Genomic DNA, 19,767 nt, shown 5'->3' on the forward strand with positions numbered 1-19,767 from the left:
AGCATCAGCAGTGTGGTGATAAATATCACTAAGATAATTTTCAATTCCATAGAATCTTAGACTCCTCTTTTCTGGGGGGTGGGGGATTCCGTCCTTCCACCCTCCTCAGTTCAGTGTAGCAAAGGACTCAGGACTTCAGGGAAACAGAGACAAGTTTCCAGAATGAGATATTAGGGAATTCCCTGGTGCTCTCATTGTCTAGTTCCTGGGTTTGATCCCTGGTCAGGGAACTATGATCCCACAAGCTGTGCATTTGTCAAAAAAGAAAAGAAAGACTAGATGAGGACCTTGTGGGCTCCTGGGAGAGTTCCTACTGAGACACTCCCCTACAGGAAGGCCCTGCTGGGAGCAGGGGAGGTGTCCTATGGGCTCTCAACCTTGCCAGGACCAAGAAAGAGCATGGAGACCAAACAGCTGACCTAGTCCATAGACAGGGCAGAGTTAGGAAACTCTTCTTTCAAAGCAGTCTAGGAAAATTCTCATATGATTTTTTTTTTTTTTGCTGCTGCCAATAACTTGACACCCACATTTTTGATTCTGCCTTGCTGAAAAAACAGCACATCTTTAGAGGAGGGGTCGCTATCATTTTGAGAGGTTAGAAATCCTGCCCCTCTCTTTTCTTTTCTTCTGCCCTTTTCGTAGCTCAGGGGATCTCAACCACTCCCTAAAGGACAGTTTGAAAAGTTGTGGGCTTTCTTTTTGTAAGCGATGGAGGGGGCTACCGAGGGCCCTAATGGGTACAGCAGGGGAATAAGACATCCTTCAAAGCATAGCCTGCACAGTGAAAAGCTGTCCTTCCTCCAGATTCTCAAGTATCCCCTAGGACCTTCATTTAGGTGATAACGTGTGTTTAATTATCTGAGCCTAGAATTTAATACAGTTAAAAAAGTGGCTTTAATATACAATGAACTTTCTAGGAATGCAATTACAGTTCTGTGTGAATTCAGGGAAGATTGACTTTGCTACCAAGAGTTGTTCAACATTTTGTTAAGTCACTTCATTGATGGCAACATGCTGGAGGTAGTTGAGTCACCGACTCAGCACCTGTATCAACCGGCGTTTGTAGCAGTTCCAGCCCTGTGATTCTATGGATAAGTGCTAGCATCTGCCTGCTTCGTCATGACTTCAACACTCACACGTTAAAATACTGTTTATGTTCTTTTACTACAAATTACTTTTTTTCCCCTTTCTTATGCTACAGTCAGGGAAGCATTTTTTTTTTTTTAAGTTCTGTGTGTAGGTAGGTTATTTCCTTTATGAGTTTCAATTCAGCACAGTAAAGGACTCATGACAAGATGTTTGAAGGGTTGAAGGTTGAGAATTTCAGTTTAATCAGTCTGATAGTATTTAGCTTTTCCCCACCCCTTCCCAGGGCAAGCCAGAAAGAAATCCCTCCCCTTTCCCCCCTCCCCCCGCCCCACAAAAGAGCCTTCTGTCTCCTCGGGCAGCCCAAACTTATCCCCATGAATCATACACACACGTGTGCGTGCACACATGCACATTTCTTCCTTCACTAGACAATAGCTTGGAGCCTCTGGAACTGTCAAAAGGCGTGCACTTGCCCCGCTGTCTCTAGAGCGCCCAGTTCTTCCTTAGTCAAGAAATATTGATTGCTAGGCCCTGCTGGAGCGGAGATAATGCTGGCTTCTGCCCACTTGGAGGTTCTTTATTCTCTGGTCTTTTTTCTGTCTTTTTTCCCCCCTCCTACTTTAATTTCTCTCCTTGACGCTACCCTCCCGTCTTTTGCTTCCAGTCCTCCCTCCGCGTTCCCTCCCCAGGCAGGCGAGTAGCCTCGCTGCTGGACCCACGGAGCCGCTCTGGGTTCCACCTCCGTCTTCTCCATCCAACAACTCCTGTCGCGCTGAGGTGGCTCCCGGCCTTCACCCCCTCCCCTCCCCGCCCCTCCGCTGTCTGACCCTGGCTTCTCCTTTCTCTCCCACCCGTCTCGTCCTCCTCCTGGTCCTCGGCTTCTGCCTCTCCCGTCTCACCCTGACCAGGGCTGCTTCTCTTTGTGCAGCCGTCTTTCTCCACCTGCATCCCAGGCTCTCTGTCTCAGCGCCAGCTCCTCGGCCCCCTCGCCCCCTCCCCAGCTCCCAGTGGTCTGGTCCGCGGGTCCCCGCGCGCGTGTGTGCGGGTGCACAGGCGCCCCTCTCCCTTACCTCCGAGCCCCGCTCCCCCGCCGCCCGCCCCCCGGCGCGGTGGGCGGTCCAGGGCGGGGCCGGGATCCGGGGCGGCTCCCGGGGTTTGGGTTGTGGGAGGTGCCCTCTCCCCGGTCTCCCCCTCTTCCCCCCGCCCTGTCTCCTCCCGCACCCTCCTTCTTCCCTCCGCCCGGGAGCTTTCCCGGTCCCCGGCGCCGCCTCCTTCCCTCCCGGCTCCCCGCTCCCGCGGCCGCCGCCGCCCCAGGGAAGGAGAGACGGGGGTGGGGTTTGGGGGAGGTGAGACCTGAGGGAGAGACCCTGGCCGGGCTGGAGAGCGGATTCGCGGGGAGGAGGGTCGGGAGGAGGGAAAGGTGGAGCAAGGGAGGAGGGGGGAGCCGGGAGGAGCGGCCGGGCCTGGGGCCTTGAGGCCCGGGAGAGCCGGGGAGCCGGGCCGGCGCGCCGAGGTAAGAGCCAGGGCCCGGGGGAGGCCGGGCTTGGAGAGGGGCGCGCGGGGAAGGAACGAGCCGGGGGCCGGGGGGCCGGAGGAGAGGAGGAGCGGCGGGGAAGGGAACCGGGAGCCGCGAGGCGGCCGATCCGGGGAGCGCGGGGCAGCCGGGCTCGGGCGAGCCGCCGGGGCCCGGGGAGAGGAGGTGGTGAGAGGTGGAGTCCCGGGAGGGTGGGGGTGCCGAGGGAGGCAGGAGGAGGGTGGGGACAGGCTCTCTCTCCTCCTCTCCCCCCACCCCGCGCCGGGCTCCGCCCCCGCCTCCTCCGCGGGGCGCTCTCCCGGTCCCGGGGCTGAGCCGGGTCGGAGCCCGCGAGGCGACCGGAGGGAGGCCAGGCCGCCTCCCGGGTCCGATCCTCACGGCCGCCTCTCACTCAGATGCTGCTGTTGCTGCTGCTGGCGCCGCTCTTTCTCCGCCCCCCGGGCGCGGGCGGGGCGCAGACCCCCAACGCCACCTCTGAAGGTGCACCCTTCTCCGGCGACCTCGGGCACCCCGCCACCTCACTTCCCCTTTCCTTGCATCCCCTCTACTCTCCCCTACACGGCATCGGGGCCTGGCAACCCCGTCTGCTCAGCCCCACTTTACTACTCCTGACCTCCTTTCCCTCACCCTTCATTATTAGCCAGCACCCCCTTTCTCTGCCCCTTATTACTACACTAGGCCACCTTTTGTGACCCGCATTGTTTCCTGCACCCCCACCCCTCTTTCCTGGGCCCACATTGCTACCTCAGTTCCGCTTTTTCCTTGGTCCCACATTGCTGCCCAGGTGGCCTTGGAAGACACCCTTCTCCTTCTCCTCTCATCTTCATTCAACCAGATTCTCCTTTAGCCTTTTCTTACCAAACTCATTTGCATACCATACCCTTTCATGATTTCTTACTTTTCTCCATTACCCCAACCAGCATCCTTCCCTTTCCACTTGTGGGCTCCCCGAATAGCCTTAACCCTGGCCCATTCCGCCCTGCCCTTTAGCCCAAGGCTCCCTACTCCTCCCCTCTCCCACCCTCCAGCACCTCGTCCCAGCCCCTGTCCTCCACCTGCCCCCTAGACCCCGCCCTACGCTCCCCTGCCTCCGGCTGCTGACTCTGCCTTTTCCCCCCACCATCCTTCTCTTTCCCCCTCCCTATGGACTCACCCCTCAGGTTGCCAGATCATACACCCGCCCTGGGAAGGGGGCATCAGGTATAGGGGCCTGACTCGGGACCAGGTGAAGGCTATCAACTTCCTGCCCGTGGACTATGAGATTGAGTATGTGTGCCGGGGGGAGCGCGAGGTGGTGGGGCCCAAGGTGCGCAAGTGCCTGGCCAACGGCTCCTGGACAGATATGGACACGCCCAGCCGCTGTGGTGAGTAACCTCTCAAAGCCCCTCCCCTTTTCCAGCCAATTCTTCCTGCCTCAAACTTGGCATCACTGCTGGCAAGTCAGCACTTTAAATCCAGTGTAACTAAATTCACAAGTACATTTATGGAATGACTCCTATGTAAGAGGGACTTTGCTGTGTGCAATTGCAGGTTTCATTTCATCCTTCATTAGGCTACTGACCATTTGAGGAGATAACTTGGGTATTCATCTTGTGAGTTAGTCTATTGAGGATTACCGGTGGCAGTTTATGCAAAAACATTCTAAAGTGATTTCATCCCATTTTGGAATACCTGTCTCCAGTGGAGAGACCAGTACGCACCCTCCCCCCCGCCCCCCCCCCCCAATTAAAACCCAGTTTAACAGGAGTATAAGCCAACTATAATAAGGCAAATCTGATTGTGCATCTAAAGTTACATACATCTACACATCTCAAAGCCAGACAATCGCCCACTTTGAAGAGATCCCATTTTATGTGCTTATAGCTCCATCTTGGGTTCCTATGATGGAAATGCTGTTTCTTTTCTGAATGTAGATGCTTACAGGGTTAAGGGAGGACTGGAAACTAGAGAAGCTATCTTTTTAATACCTGATTTCCTGCAGAGTAAGATGCTGTGGACTCAAACTCAAAGCTGAGCCCCCTCCCTCTCTAAGGGGAAGGAGCCTTCTCCAACTTGCCTCTCTCTTTATTTTCCTGTCTCCACAGTCCGAATCTGCTCCAAGTCTTATTTGACCCTGGAAAATGGGAAGGTTTTCCTGACGGGTGGGGACCTCCCAGCTCTGGATGGAGCCCGGGTGGATTTCCGATGTGACCCCGACTTCCATCTGGTGGGCAGCTCCCGGAGCATCTGTAGTCAGGGCCAGTGGAGCACCCCCAAGCCCCACTGCCAGGGTGAGGGGAACAGCTGCCTGCATGCAGCAGATGAGGACGCTTGTCAGAGGATGGGAGCGGGGTGGGAATGGATGGTGGGGAAAACAGGGTGCTTTGGGGAGGCAGAAGTGAACGCTCCACTCTTTCCTCCATCCACTTGCCTCAGACTTCCTCCTGAAGTTCCCCATTTCCACTTTCTGCTGAGGGCTTCCTTCCTTTACCTTTCTCTTGTTAATATCTTCCCCATGCTTTCAACCCTTGGGTCTCACATTTTCTCCTTTCCTTTATGAATCTCACCCTCCATCACCCTTCTTAAGATTCAAATACTACAGTTTCCCCCAGCCTCAGTCCCTTTCTCTAAACTTAACATTTCCTATGCATGATCCTCTTCTAGACTTGATCTCTCTCCATTCATTATATGCCCGAATTATTGTAAAGACTCAGCAATAAACCATATGTCGTATTTAGAAAAATTAATAAGATTGAAAAGAATATCCAGGGTGGAAAATTATCAGGGTAAAAATGAAAAGACTTCAAAGTGGGGGTAGAATTGTCAGAACATTAAGGACAATCCAGGGATGGGGAAGGAAGAGGACAGTCTTTTTCTATACTTCCCAGACAACCCCCATCATTCCCCAAGGGGATCTGTCTTGTGTCCATCACCTGTTTCTCCATCTGGCTCTGCAAACTTCCCACTTTCCTGGGCTCCCAGATTCTCTCTCTGCAATCTTCTCTCCTGGGATGCAGGCATACCTCACGCTTCCTCTACCTTTGTAGACCCTCTGCCTATTGAGATGCTTGGCCCTGGCTTTCCTCACTTAAATTATTGTTTGTGGTTTACCACTCCATTCTGGGAAGTGGGAGTCCCATCCAGGGATGAATTAACTATGACGCTAACGAAATTTAAGCTCCAGGGTTCCTTACTTATGCAGGCCTCTTCTTGTGCCCGAAAAGAAAAACGTAGAGGGTTTAATAATGTGTTCACGTGGTCACAGGGTTTTGTAAAAATTGCCAAAGTAAGATATTTTAACAGCAGTAGCTTCAAGTCAATCGCATTTGTAATTTTTTTTTCTCTTAAAGAGAGACCCCCACATTTTATAATATTTAGGCTCCACAAAACCAGGATCTGCCCTTGTCTTAGCTGTTGGCACTCCTGTCTCAAAAATTCTGTTGTCCTTTGAAAAATGAAAGAAGAAAACCACAAATCCTGACCCACAGCCCCACTTGCTCTTATTCCCAGGCACCCTCCCCTCAGAAACACAGGCTTCTGCTCCCCTCCCGGTCTTCTTCGGCATGGACAGGTGTGGGAGGGGGCTGGGGATCAGGCCTGGGAAGCTGGGCGCCACTGGTAACTCTTCTCTGATCCCCGTCTTTCCTGCTGCCAGTGAATCGAACGCCACACTCAGGTGAGATCAGAAACCCTCATCGCGTGCACTGCAATCCTCTTACCCCTCACTCTTCACCCTCCACCTCCAGGGATTCTGCCCCTTACGTTGTGGGTTCTCATCCTCCCCATTCCTCCCCCACCTTCCCCCACTCACCCCAGTCCCCAGTAGGCGGCCGGCCCCTTCTTTCCCTACCTGTTTCCAGCCTCCAGTCCCGGTTTTCTGCGAGGCTGCGGTCCCTCCCATCTCCCTGCCTGGCTGCACCCCCCTCGGCTCCGCCTCCTCCAGACTCCGCTTCTGCCAAATGGCAGAGCCCCAGCAGGGGGCGGCAGAGTGCTGGGAGACCCGGAGCGTCCAGCTCGCCTACCCCGGTGGGGTTCCTTCCGACCTTCTCTGGAACCCTTCCCTGCCCGCCCCCTTCCTAGGATGTCACCTGCTGACTCCATCAGCCCCGTCCACCCATCTCACCCACCGCCGGGCCTCACTCTCCCTTACCTTCAGCGCCTCCCCACATCCTTCCCTTCCCTACGCCCGTTCCCTTTTCTTTCACCTCAGTTCCTTCTCCCACCACCCTTTCTCTGTCCAGACTCTGTCCAACCAGCTCTGTGTTCCCTTCCTCTGTCCCCATCATCCGCACCCCCCCACCTCCACGCCCTTTACCCAAGCCTTCCCTCTTCCCCGCCCAGCTCTCCCTTTCTCTCCACAACCGTTCCCATCGCCCTCTTCCCCCACCCCTCAGCCCTTCACCCCGTCTATTCACACCCCCATGAAGACGCTCAGGCGCCAACCCCTTTTCTCTCGCGTCCCTCTCTGGCCCTCGCCTCTCCATCCCTCGCCCCCCAGAGCTTCAGCCTCCCGCGGTTCCCTCCGCCCACCCCGCCCTCCTGGCACACCCCTTCCCCTCTTTCCTCCTCCCCGAACGTTCCCTTAGGTTGGGACCCTCGCCTTCCCCATCCGTCCCTTTCACCCTGGGGGTCGCGGCCGCCCTCCCCTCCTCTCCCCTCAGACGGTGGTTCCCTCAGCCGCTCTCGCCTCCGTCCCCGCCCCCTCCCTCCCTCCCCAGCCCGGCCCCCCCACCCCCTCCCCGCCGCCGCGCGCCGCCCGTGACGTCAGAGCCCCCTCCCAGCCCTGCCTCTCCCTCCTCCTCCTCCCCTCGGTCGGTCAGTCAGTCCGCGAGGAGAGTCCGCGGTGGCGGCGGCGGTGGCGGGAGCCAGAGCCGTGAGGGCCGTAGGAAGCCAACCTTCCCTGCTTTCCCGAGACCCTATCTCCCTCCTCCGCACAAAACCAGGGATGGAGGCGCCTCCCCGACAGCCCCTCAGCAGCCCTCCCCAGGAAAAGTGTCCCCCCTGAGCTCGTCCTCCTCCCCAAGCAGCTCCCGCCCCCTCCCCCCGCCCGCCCCCTGCCATGGGTCCGGGGGCCCCCTCTCCCGGGGTGGGGTGGCCACTGCTGCTCCTGGTGGTGCTGGGGGTGGCGGGGGTGACTCCGGTGCGGGCCTCCCACTCCCCTCATCTCCCGCGGCCTCACCCGCGGGTCCCCCCGCACCCCTCCTCAGAACGGCGCGCTGTGTACATCGGGGCGCTGTTTCCCATGAGCGGGGGCTGGCCGGGGGGCCAGGCCTGCCAGCCCGCGGTGGAGATGGCGCTGGAGGACGTGAATAGCCGCAGGGACATCCTGCCGGACTATGAGCTCAAGCTCATCCACCACGACAGCAAGGTAGCCCCGGAGAGGGGAGTGGGTAGGTGGGGTGGTGGGGGCTGGGGGGGCAGGGGGCCTGCTGCACGTGCCTTAGTCTGAGTAGCTTCTGCGATTGCCAGGCAGACCCCTCCCATGTGTGACTAGCTGAAGATAGGCGGGGGATGTGGGAGCTTGGGGAGAGTGACAGAGGCTGGAGGTTCAAGATGAGGGTCTAGGGGTTCGAGGTGGTTAATCACGCTGCAAGGCAGACCCTTATGTTCTCCGAGACCCCTGGAAGTGCCTAGGTCGGGGGTAGCTGGAGAAACTGGTGATGGCTTTAGGGAACAAGCCGATCTGGTTCCTCCGGGGAGTAAACTAACCCTGGGGTGGGTTGGGGGATGGAGGGAATGGAGCTGGATCAGGGGTTTACATTTACCATGGTAACAAGGTAAATCTTGGCAGCAGGTTGGAGCGGAAGGAATAGGGACCCAATCAGGAAAATTTTGAGGGACTTGAGTGCTCTAGTTTATTTTTCACAACAAACAGCACGGAAGCTTGGGTCCCCACCTGACTCTTTCTCATCCCTTCGTCTGCAACCCTGTTGTGGATTCCTGGATTGTGGAATTGTTTGGTGGTCTGTTGTAGTCGGGAAGGCTAATGGTCAAGAGATGGGCAGAGGTGCTAGGAAAATGAATGGGATTAGAGGTCCACACAGGAGCCCCCACAAGAGCATGGGGATGGCAAGAAGTCAGAATGCAGGGAAGAGAAAGAACAGGAAAGAATGGCAGTGGGGGAGGGGGGCCAGCAAGAGGAGTGCTGACAGCCTGAGACCCGGGGGTGTCTTGGGGAACTTGGCTCTTGAGTTTGCCTTCCCTGAGTGTTGCGGCCTTTTAAGATGTGACAAGGGAAATGGAATGTAGGGTTAGGGAGAGGGGAAATTGGGAGAGGGGGAAAGGTCCAGGGGTAGTAGGGGATAGTGCTGTAAGATTCCTTTCTCACCCCAACCTCCACATGAATGACTAGGAGTATGGGGGAGGATGTAGCCCAGGCAGCAAGGCAATTTGGGATCTCAAATCTATCATCTCTCCCAGAAGGCCCCAGAGACTTAAGGGTTTGGGGGAGAGGGAAAGAGCATAGGGGTGGGTGAGCACCTGGTGATCTTACACCTGGGGTGGACTGGGCATTTATAGTCATTCTTTGGAACAGCAGTGTACACCTAGAAATACCTGTGTGAGGGAGGAGGGGGCAGAGGTGGAGTTGAAGATGGGATGCTTGAGGAGGAGAGGGTACAAGGACTCTTCTGGAACTTTGAATCTCTTCTGACACTTTGACAGTGATTCTCAAACTTCAGTGTACCTAAGCCTCACCAGAGAAGTTTGTTATGAATCCAGATTCTAACTCCTCGGTCAGGGATGAGTTCCAAGGGTCTGCATTTTCACCAATAAAAATCTTATTTGGCTAACCCCAGGATGTCTATAGGAAGGGTAGCAGGACACAGGAAAAGAACTAGTTAGTGTAGGAGAGGCAAGAGGAGAAAGAGGATCGGATTCCATGGAGGAGTCAGTTTAGAAGAGTGGTAATTGGCTATGGGAGTGGGAATCTGGGGAGAGGGACAGGGAGGGATGGGTGCAGGCTTTGGGATAAGGGATCGTGGGGAGCTAGGGGAGCCCTGGGTGTGAGCTCCAACTCATCCACCATGACAGGTGATTCCCTGGAGGTGTTGGGGAGCAGATGGGGACCTGAGAGAAGGGAGATGGAGGAGAAAATAGCAGAGGCGGCGAGGGAGAGATGAAAAGGCAGACAAACTGGAATGTGTGGTTTCCTGCCCGCAAATCCGGATCCTTGCTCCTTGGGAGAGAGAGGAGAGGAGAGAGGGGAAGACAGATCTGGTCTGTTGGGGAGAGGGTGAGAATCATGTGGCCAAGGGAGTGTGCAGTGATGGATAGAGTGTGGAAGGGGGAAGGAGTGCAAGAGAAGGTAGGGGAGGAAACAGGAAACAGAAGGAAAGACATTAGGGTCCTGTACATTGCCCTCTTTGTCTGTATCTTATGTGTTCTTATATGTCCTCATGGTTCCTAATAACCTCCCCTCAGACAAGAAAGGGAGGACCACTGAGAACCCTTGGGAGAAGCTGGGGGCAGGATCTGGAGTGATAGATGCAGGAAGCTGGGATGTGAGGATGGTAAAGATACACAAAGATGCCCAAGTGGCAGGGATGCAGAACCTTCAAAACATGCAGTTGAGCATGCACAGAGCACTGCCCTTAGCAGGGGTAGGCCTGGGTGGGCAGCAGGGAGTTGGTTCCATGGGCCAGCCTCCCCTGACTCCCCCTTCTCCAACTTCCCACAGTGTCCCAAATGTCAGGCCTCAGTGGGAAGTGAGCAGGCCCTAGGGGGCCTTCTTTATTTCCTTCTACTTGCCCTGCCCTCCATCACCCTCCCCAGTCCACTGTACTGCCTGTCTGTCCCCTCTGCCCTGGCTCCCCACTGGCTTCCATTTCTTCCCCCCTTCCTTTGGGGCTCCAGCAGCTTCTGAAATGTCATATTTCAGCAGGAGGGGAACAGGCAGTGGGAGCCCCACGGCTGGCTGTTCCTCCCCCCACTTCCCCTCTGCCCCTGCCCCTTGAGCTCTCTGCATTGTTTACTTTCCCAGCTTTGTCCCTCTCTTGTAGGCACCCCTAAAAGCATCTGGTTTCTCAAGCATCCCATTCTATTTATTCTCCCCAGCTCTTCCCTCATCCTTGTTTCTCCCCACCCGCTTCCGTCCCTGAATGTCTTTTTTCCCAACGCACCCGCCAAATGTCAGAGCCCAGCAGGAGGGCATGAATCCGCTGAGCCAGGACCCCCTGGGGGTCTGTCCCTGTTCTCTCCTGTTTGTGTGTCTCTAGCCCTGAAAAGAGAAGAGGGAGGGAAAAAAAAATAGCAGGTGGGAGAGGGAGTTTGCAGAGGTGAGGGAGGACTTTTCATAATATGGCTTTCAAGAGGCTGTCTGGGGACTTAGGGAAAAATTTATTCATATTCCTGCAGTCTATTTTACTCACAGGTGTTTGGAGCATAGAAACCTAAGGAAAAGAGGAGGGAGGGGTCATTGAGGGAAGGTGGGCTAGGGGGTGTCTGAGGATGCGCTGAGAGGAGGGAAGGCAGTGTTTGCATGCACACTGGCAGAGGGCATGCAGGAGAGGGTGTGGGTAAGGTGCCAGGTGGGAGGCAGAGAAGGATGTTTCACGAATGAGGGGAAAGGAGACTCAGGAAAGAGAAGAAACGGGGATAATGAGAAAAGAGATTCAGCAGGGGGATGGGTAACTAGGCAAGTGACTAGGTTGTTGGGGAAAAGAAGAGAGTAGGAGTTGCAGGGAGGGGAGGAGCCCTGGGGGAGCCTCCCATCATCCCCTCCATCCTCACCCTCATGCAGTGTGACCCGGGCCAAGCCACCAAGTACCTGTATGAGCTGCTCTACAATGACCCCATCAAGATCATCCTTATGCCTGGCTGCAGCTCCGTCTCCACGCTCGTGGCTGAGGCTGCCAGGATGTGGAACCTCATTGTGGTATGCGGGGCCCTGAGGGCCAGAGGTGGGGCTGTCCCCTTTGGGGCCGTTTAAGAAAGAGGGGGGTGTATTGAGGACCACAGTGGCCACGCTTCCAAGATCAGAGTCCTTTGGAGACCTGAGCTAGTTGGCCTGCTAGCAGCAGTGGTCTGACAGGACTGCAGCTGACCTGCTTACCATCAGAAGGAATGGAAGGCAGATGAGTGAAAGGGTACCCTGAGGGAGGGGGCTTTTGAGAATCACTTTTCCTTGGGCAGAAGTAGGGAGGCTTGGCGAGAGTGAGCGAGAGAAGCCCAGAGGCAGGGAAGGGTGGAAGGAGCTCTCTTAGTGAGGCTGCCAGGAACACACTGGGACAGAAGGCTGTCCCTCCTCTTGTAGCTTTCCTACGGCTCCAGCTCACCAGCCCTGTCGAACCGACAACGCTTTCCTACGTTCTTCCGAACTCACCCGTCGGCCACACTCCACAATCCCACCCGGGTGAAACTCTTTGAGAAGTGGGGCTGGAAGAAGATCGCCACCATCCAGCAGACCACCGAGGTCTTCACCTCGGTGAGGATGGATGGGGTGATGGGGGCCTGGGCTCAAATCCCAGCCCAGAGGGATGCGACATGGGATTCCTTTTGCCAAGGGGCGAAGACCTTGGTTCTTTATCAAGAGAGGACACATTCTGAGTGGGTTAAGTGCATGTTCTTCCTGTAACCAGAGGAGTGAACCAGCTGAGTTTTCAGGACCCTCTCCAACTTTTTGATTTTAGGATCTTTAATTTTCCCCTGCTTTGATGCTCTATCCCCCAGACAGATAGACTCCAAGCAACCCAGTTCTATTAAAGTAGGTTCATTTTAAAATTGAAGTAAGATAAGGGAGAGAATATGAAACTAGAACCTGGGGAGGTAGTAGATTCCAGAGGCACTCCAGGGGAGGTGGTGGGCGTGTGTGATGGGAAGAGAGGGAATAGAGAGAGAGCTGGGGGGAGGGAGAGAAGAGAGAGGCAGACAGACACATGCATGCACATGGTTGGTAATTGACGTGGAGGTGCAGACGTGCAAGGAGAGGAGGAGGGGGAAAGGGGAGACTTGAGGGGGGTAGAAAGGAAATACCTGGCTCTTTACCCCGAAGAAGACAGCCTGCTCCCTCTCTTTAATTCTATTCTTTGGGTCCTCTATTCACTTTTGTGTTTGGTGACTCTTTAATCCTCCCCCAACCTTCTCAGTGACTCAGGACATTCTCTGATCCTTTTGTCTGTCTGCCCACTTGCCTCTTGAGGTTGACATCATCCTGCCGAGACCAGACCCTGCCTTGTCTTTTCCTGGTTCTTCTGTTTTCCTTTCCCCATTTTTTGCTGTCAGGCAGGAGTCGGGTGATGGGGGTGACTTAACTGGATGCAGAGCCTCAGGAGGGATTCACTAAGCACCTTCCCGTAGGAAGCCATGTCCTAAGACACCAGAAGCTCTCCTTCAAACTCTCCCCACTGGGGAAAGAGCTGTTGGAGGGAGGTTCAGAATCACTCTTCCTTTGTTCTGAGTATGTGGTCCCCAGGTGACACCTCCAGGCTTTACTCCATTGTGCACCCTGTGCTTTCTCTATTTGATCCTCATCCCCTCCCAAGACTCTGGACGACCTGGAGGAACGGGTGAAGGAGGCTGGAATCGAGATTACCTTCCGGCAGAGTTTCTTCTCGGATCCAGCTGTGCCTGTCAAAAACCTTAAGGTGGGATGGTGGGGGCTGGTGGGCCCAGTCTGCAAGGGTCTGGGTGAGGGGGAACAGTGGTGGGTGGGAAAAGAGGCAGGCAGGGACAGGTTGGATTTTTTTTTTTTTTTTGGTGTTGAAATATAATTGACACACAATGCTGTATAAATTTAAGAAGTGCAGTGTGTTGATTTGGTACATTAATCTATTGCAATTTGATTACCATCGTAGCGTTAGCTAACACCTGCCTCAAGTCACATAATTTTGATTCTTCAAGGCAGAAGCATCTCCCGGGGAAGGTTAGCTTCATCCTGTAGTTGACATTTATCCACTACTCATCGAACAGAACCCTACACTGAGCGCCTTGGGACAGGAAGTCAAATCCGTGAAAGTGCTTGCCTTGGCCCCTTCCTGCATCCCTCAGGAGCTCTGTTCTCTCTCCATTCCATAGCGCCAGGATGCCCGGATCATCGTGGGACTTTTCTACGAGACTGAAGCCCGGAAAGTTTTTTGTGAGGTGGAGTTGGAATCTGAGAAAGGAGGGGCGCTGGGTGGGCTCTTTGCCTTGGGTGTCTCCTGGGCTCTCCTCTCTGCCTCTCTGAGCAAATGATTAGAGGATAGGATTAATATGAAAGTCCTGTCTGTAGGCTCTGACTCCACGTCTTGGCCTCTCACACACATGACACTCTCCAGGTCTCATTTTCCTATCACTTTGTATTTCCAGAGGAGACGGAAGAATCTCATCTTTCCTGTCTGGCTGGAAAAGGCCACTCAGAAATAGAGGCTGGGAGACACCTAGAAGGAGAAGTAGTCGAACCTTCCCTATTACCCCCAGACTTGTAGATTACTCTTTTCAATGCTCTGCTTTTCTCTGAATCTGAAGAGGCTGAATAGTGTTATGTGAGATAAGACAAATAAATGAAACGAAGACCCAGCCCCACTCCTCCTCTGCACTCAGGTGTACAAGGAGCGGCTCTTTGGGAAGAAGTATGTCTGGTTCCTCATCGGGTGGTATGCTGACAATTGGTTCAAGATCTATGACCCGTCCATCAACTGCACAGTGGATGAGATGACCGAGGCGGTGGAGGGCCACATCACCACTGAGATAGTCATGCTGAACCCAGCCAACACTCGCAGCATTTCCAACATGGTGAGTGTGTGAGGACTTAGAAGCTGGCCCTTGGGCAGGAGGAAGGGCCTGAGGGGGTCTCTTAGGTGAGGGGAGCAGGTATGGGGCTTGGAGGTTTAGGAGGGCAAGGGGCCTCTGCTCACCCTCAATTTGTGCATCATGTTTCCTATGGATTCCACCTCTGCTGTGACTTCCTTGGGCAGGAAAGAGGGAGTTAGAGTGGTACGTTCAGTGGGCCCCTGATGAGTTGCAGGGCTGTTACCATGGAAACAAGGAGCAGTTGGCAAGAAGTCAAATGAGGGAGAGGTGTTAATGACAATATAGATGCTGCATCTGCAAGCACACCTTTATAGGAGCGCTGTTTCTGGGCAAAAATTCGTTTTATTTTCTTGGTGACTTTAGAGCACTTTAGAGTTGCTTCGTATTCACTCTTGATTGGTATTCAATTAGCTTGGCTCCTGATGCTTTTTTAAAAATGTTTCTCTGGGAGTTCCCTGGTGGTCCAGTGGCTGAGACTCCATGCTTCCAATGCAGGGGTGCCCAGGTTCAATTACTGGTCCGGGAACTAGACCCCACATGCTGGAACTAAAAGATCTCATGTGCTGCATCTAAGACCTGGTGCAGTCAAAGAAATAAATAAATTTAAAAAATAAAATAAAAATGATTCTCTTTTAGAATTTTAAATGCAGAAGGGATTTTTGAAATCAGTTAGCCCCAGATAGCTGGTTAGTGACGGACCTTGGACTAAAAGACATACTGGTTGATGTGGAAATCAGCCTAGAGGTGAGGGGCACAAGTGGGTAGGGTGTGGTGTGGCGGGGAGCCTCCTTTCTGGTTCAGGACTGCACTAACGAGTATGAGAATCTTGGCTGAGCTTGATAGGGAAACCTGTGTGTCTGCTTATTATACAGATACAGCCCCAGATCTGGAATACCTGCCTTGGAGAGCATGCTAGGAGTGCATGAATGACTGTAAAAGCACATGAATATCTTATTTATTTTATTTTTTATTTTTTGGCCACGCTGCAAGGCATGTAGGATCTTAATTCCTGGATGAAGGATTGAACCCCATGCCCCTTGCATCAGAAGTGTGGAGTCTTAACCCCTGGACTGCCATGGCAGTCCCAAGAATATCTTATTTTTAAATTGCTGTAGTAATAATCACTTTTACATAGTAAACCAGGAGCTTAGACAAATGATTTCAGTGATGCTCATAGTGATATTCTGATGTAGATTTTTCATTTCTATCTTATAGACCAAGAAATTGAGACTCAGAGAGGTTAACTGATTTATCATGGGTCACCAGCTGCTGAGTGGTAAAGCTGGAATTAAATTCTAGTTGAATCTAACTCCAAACCATCTGCTCTGTCACCTCCCATGGAAAACCTTGAAGTCTCACTAAAAAGCTTGCCCTTATATCAGCTAACACTGTTTAGCAGATGACAGTTCTTGAATGAGAGAGAGATAAGATTCAGGAAGTTTATTCTGACAGTGGATTGTGATGGAAGGGTCAGTTGCCATGTGTACTTTAATTATGGATACTGTCCTGTGACATTTTCGAGGGATCTTGGTTGAAAAATTATGATAGAAAAATTCTGCCAGGTCGTTTCCATGTAGAGCACCTGAGAGGTGAGTTGTCCTGAGACCTTGGGGGAAGTAGAGGAGGTGGTAACTGAAGCCAGAAAAGCTGGTTGGTGCCCCAAGCCCAGGACCTGCCAATAGTGCCTTCTACCCCTTCTGCCCTGATAGGAAGCAGGGATTTGGATGGGGGTATATAGGCCCCTGGGCTTTTGAGTTGGAGGATCTTTTTCTGACTCTTGGTCTTTAGAGAAAAATGGTGCCTGCCTTTGAGGACTAGAGGTATTGCTAGGCCTGCTTGGTAGCCTAAAATGCCAGATGAAGAGGCCAAGATTTTTCAGAGTGTAAAAGCCATCTTAATAATTAACTAGACACGAGGTTACAGATGGATCAGATAGGACCAAGAGAAGTGGATCAGAAGCAAGGATGGAGCCTATGACCCAGAATCGAGGAGATTTAGAAGTGAAACAGAGTTGCCTTCACTTTGTAAGGAATGCCTTGCATTTAGATCAACAGTTCTCAAACTTTAGCTTCTATCAGAACCATGACTGGGCTCTTCCCTTGGAAGTTCTGATTCAGTGGGTCTGGAGTGAGACTGGAACTTAATACATTTCAACAAGTTCCCTGGGATGTTGATGCTACTGGTCTGGGGCCCACACTTTGAGGCCTGGTAGTGTGGTGGTTTTCAATCAAAGGTTGCAATATTTAGGGGAAGTTTTGGTTGTCACAACTGGTATCTAATGAGTTGGCTAGGAATACTTCTTTTTTTAAATAGTTGTTTGGCTGTGTTGGGTCTTAGTTGTGGCATTCGAACTCTTAGTTGTGGCATATGGGGTCTAGTTCCCTGACCAGGGATTGATCCCCAGCCCCCTGTATTGGGAATGTGGAGTCTTAGCCTCTGGACCACCAGGGAAGTCCCCAGGAATACTTCTAAATAACTTACAATGCAAAGGATCATCCCCACAACAAAGGATTATCCTGCTCAAAATGTCAATAGTGCAGAGACTGAGAAATTCTGGTTTAGAGAAAGAGTTTTTAGGAGCCATATATGGGAGAGTGGATTAGAGTGGTTTTGGAGAAAAATAGCTCCAGGCTGGAGCTGTACTAGAGCTCAGGTATGAGGCAGTATACTAGGGGATAAGATATGGGGACTTCTCTGGCATTCCAGCAGTTAAGACTCCATGCTTCCAGTGCAGGGCGGGAGGGTTCGATCCCTGGTCAGGAAAACAAGATCCAACATGCCGCCAGGAGCGGCCAAAAAATAAAAATTAAATAATTTTAAAAAGAGTCTGGAAAATTAAAAAAAAGATTGTCAGTAAATTCTGGTTGGTATAGATAGAGGACCTGGGTACAATAGAAAATAAAAATCTACCTCTGGATATACATTTTAGATCACCATTGGACATCTATTCTCACATATAGAGACTGCCAACAGGGCTGTTAAAAATTTAGGATCATACATTGGTACTTGGGTAATTCATTAATAATTCACTAATTTCTATGGGTTTTGTGGAATTTTTGTTGTTGTTGTTTTCCTTAAGCCGCCTTATAACATTTCCATTTGAAAATGTATAGCCATCTTTGCTGACCCAAAGGGGAGAGACTTTTTGGTAATTTTAGTCATGCCTGGGACAGTGGTGCTCCCTGTATCCAAGTGTGTTAGTGGTGGTGACCTGAAGCCAGGGGAGTATGAGGAGCCGGGCTGGGGAGAGTGACATGCAGAGCAGATGATTCCCTTCCTGTCTGAGTGATTTTTGGATGCAGGGTTTACTTTGAACTGAAGGCTGGCTGGGCTTGGAGGCTGACAGGTTGCTCAGGCTAGTTGCTATCTGCTGAGCAGGTGCTATGGGAGAGAGACATTCCAGTTTACAGGGTGGAGGGAAGCGAATGGACTTTGAACGGATTGGAATCCCAGTGCTAGCAGCATACCTTCAAGCAGGTCAAACGGTTCTGTCTCAGGTTCCTTGTCACTTTCTAAAATGAGCATATATAGTATTTACCTCATTGGGTTATCTGAGAATTAAATAAGTTGATATATATGAGGACAATAATAAGAACAATGTAGATGTCAGCTATAATTATGATTAACATTATTCTGTATAAGAAGTGATATTAATGAAACATTTCAGCACAAAAGTATTAAGAGGACTTGGTGATTTGAAAGAGTCTAAGGTGATCCTAAGGTTTCAGTCCTATATACTGGGGAGTGTTAGAAAAATAGAGCTTATTCTTAGATATTTTTGAGATTACTGATTATATAGTTACAAATACCTTAAAGAGAGAAATTCAGGGCTTGAAATATTGAGCTGGAATTACAGATTTGAATATTGGTAACAATGATGAGGTTGAAAGAGAAAATGTAACTTTATACTTAGCATTTTATAATGTTGTAATTTCATCCTTATAATAACTTTTCAAGGTGGTTAATATCACTCCCATTTTAAAGCTGAATAACTCCATGTGCTGTGCTTCATTGCTCAGTTGTGTCCAACTCTTTTCGACCCCATGGACTGTAGCCCGCCAGGCTCCTCTGTCCATGGGGATTCTCCAGGCAAGAATACTAGAGTGAGTTGCCATGCCTTCCTCGAGGGGATCTTCCCATCCCAGGGATCGAACCCAGGTCTCCTGCATTGCAGGCAAATTCTTTACCGACTGAGCCACCAGGGAAGCCCAAATAACTCCATAGTGAAATCTAGTAACTTGTTTGAGATTAAATAGCAGCTTGGTGGATTATTTGGAATTAGAAGGCATCTTTCCATTTATCCATCCAATGGACATTTTTCTTAAAGATGGTTTTTTGAAAAATAATTTTATTTATTTATTTATTTAGGCTGTGCTGGGTCTTCATTGCTTCGTGGGCTTTCTCTAGTTGTAGTGAGCAGGGGCTACTCTCTAGTTGTAATGTGTGGGCTTCTCATTGTGGTGGCTTCTCTTGTTGTGGAGCATGGGTTGTAAGGCATGCAGGCTTCAGTAGATGTGGCTCCCAGGCTCTAGAGCACAGGCTCAATAGTTGTGGCACACAGGTTTAGTTGCTCCTCGGCATGTGGATTCTTCCTGGATCAGGGATTGAATCCATGTCTCCAGCATTGGCAGGTGGATTCTTTACCACTGAGCCACAAGGGAGGTCCCAAAGATGGTTTTTTTGAAAGCAGTTTTTGAGTTCACAGGAAAATTGAGAGGAAGACACAAAGGTTTCCTATATGCTTCCTGCCCCACTCATTCGTAGCTTCCCCTGTTATTGGCATTCCCCACCAGACTGTTTACAGCTGATGAACCTACGCTGCTATATCATTAACACTCAGTGTCCATTGTTTACAGAGGGCTCACTCCTGGTGTTGTACATTGAGTGAGTGTTGATAAATGGATAACCACATTTCATTCCCTTCATCTATAGACACTTGTTTGTCCAGAATGGGCGGGGCACAGTGCTGGATGCTGAGGATTAAGAGGAGAAGAGACTCTGGTCCTGTCCTCAGGAGGAGCAGAGCACAGGCCTGCTTGTCTTCAATCCTGGGCTGTTTCCAGCTCACCACATTGCACATCCTTTGCATTTCCCATTCCCCTGTGCCTCCAGAAAGCTGAATAGAAGGGAAAGTAGGCAGGGCATCAGGAACAGAGATTCATATTTATTCTTCATTCATCTATTCATCCCTTTGTTAGAGTATGTGTGTATGTTGGCCTCCTGCATTGCAGGCAGATTCTTTGCCACCTGAGCCACCAGGGAAGCCCATGTATGTATGTTAACACATTCCAAGTCTAGACAGAGCTGTGTGGTGCCCCTGTGTATTAGCTGTGCCTTGCCAAGAGGTGGACACTGAGCCTTTCCTGGTATGGTTTCTGGGAGGTAAGGAAGGGCAGACATGATTTTCCCCATTATGTGGAAGACAGTTCCAAAAA

The 19,767-nt window shown here is 51.8% G+C and overlaps 1 protein-coding gene across 3 annotated transcripts in view; it reads left to right on the plus strand.

Annotated features, from left to right (window-relative positions):
* The first annotated feature begins 2,411 nt into the window (after positions 1 to 2,411).
* The window catches only part of GABBR1 (gamma-aminobutyric acid type B receptor subunit 1), a 29,186-nt gene continuing 11,830 nt past the window's right edge, over positions 2,412 to 19,767 (plus strand). The window contains exons 1-11 of one of the 3 annotated variants that reach the window (XM_043449994.1): positions 2,412 to 2,435; positions 3,019 to 3,103; positions 3,784 to 3,987; positions 4,708 to 4,893; positions 6,258 to 6,278; positions 7,810 to 7,970; positions 11,343 to 11,477; positions 11,856 to 12,026; positions 13,084 to 13,185; positions 13,616 to 13,681; positions 14,123 to 14,314. In XM_043449994.1, coding sequence (XP_043305929.1) covers positions 3,019 to 3,103; positions 3,784 to 3,987; positions 4,708 to 4,893; positions 6,258 to 6,278; positions 7,810 to 7,970; positions 11,343 to 11,477; positions 11,856 to 12,026; positions 13,084 to 13,185; positions 13,616 to 13,681; positions 14,123 to 14,314 — 1,323 coding nt within the window. In that variant the 5' untranslated portion in view covers positions 2,412 to 2,435. Of the gene's footprint in view, positions 2,436 to 2,482; positions 2,603 to 3,018; positions 3,104 to 3,783; positions 3,988 to 4,707; positions 4,894 to 6,257; positions 6,279 to 7,809; positions 7,971 to 11,342; positions 11,478 to 11,855; positions 12,027 to 13,083; positions 13,186 to 13,615; positions 13,682 to 14,122; positions 14,315 to 19,767 lie in introns of those variants that run through there. The other 2 variants (XM_043449992.1, XM_043449995.1) reach the window with 2 other exon arrangements.

Source organism: Cervus canadensis, chromosome 28 (assembly GCF_019320065.1).
Source record: "Cervus canadensis isolate Bull #8, Minnesota chromosome 28, ASM1932006v1, whole genome shotgun sequence".
NCBI classification, from domain to species: domain Eukaryota; kingdom Metazoa; phylum Chordata; class Mammalia; order Artiodactyla; family Cervidae; genus Cervus; species Cervus canadensis.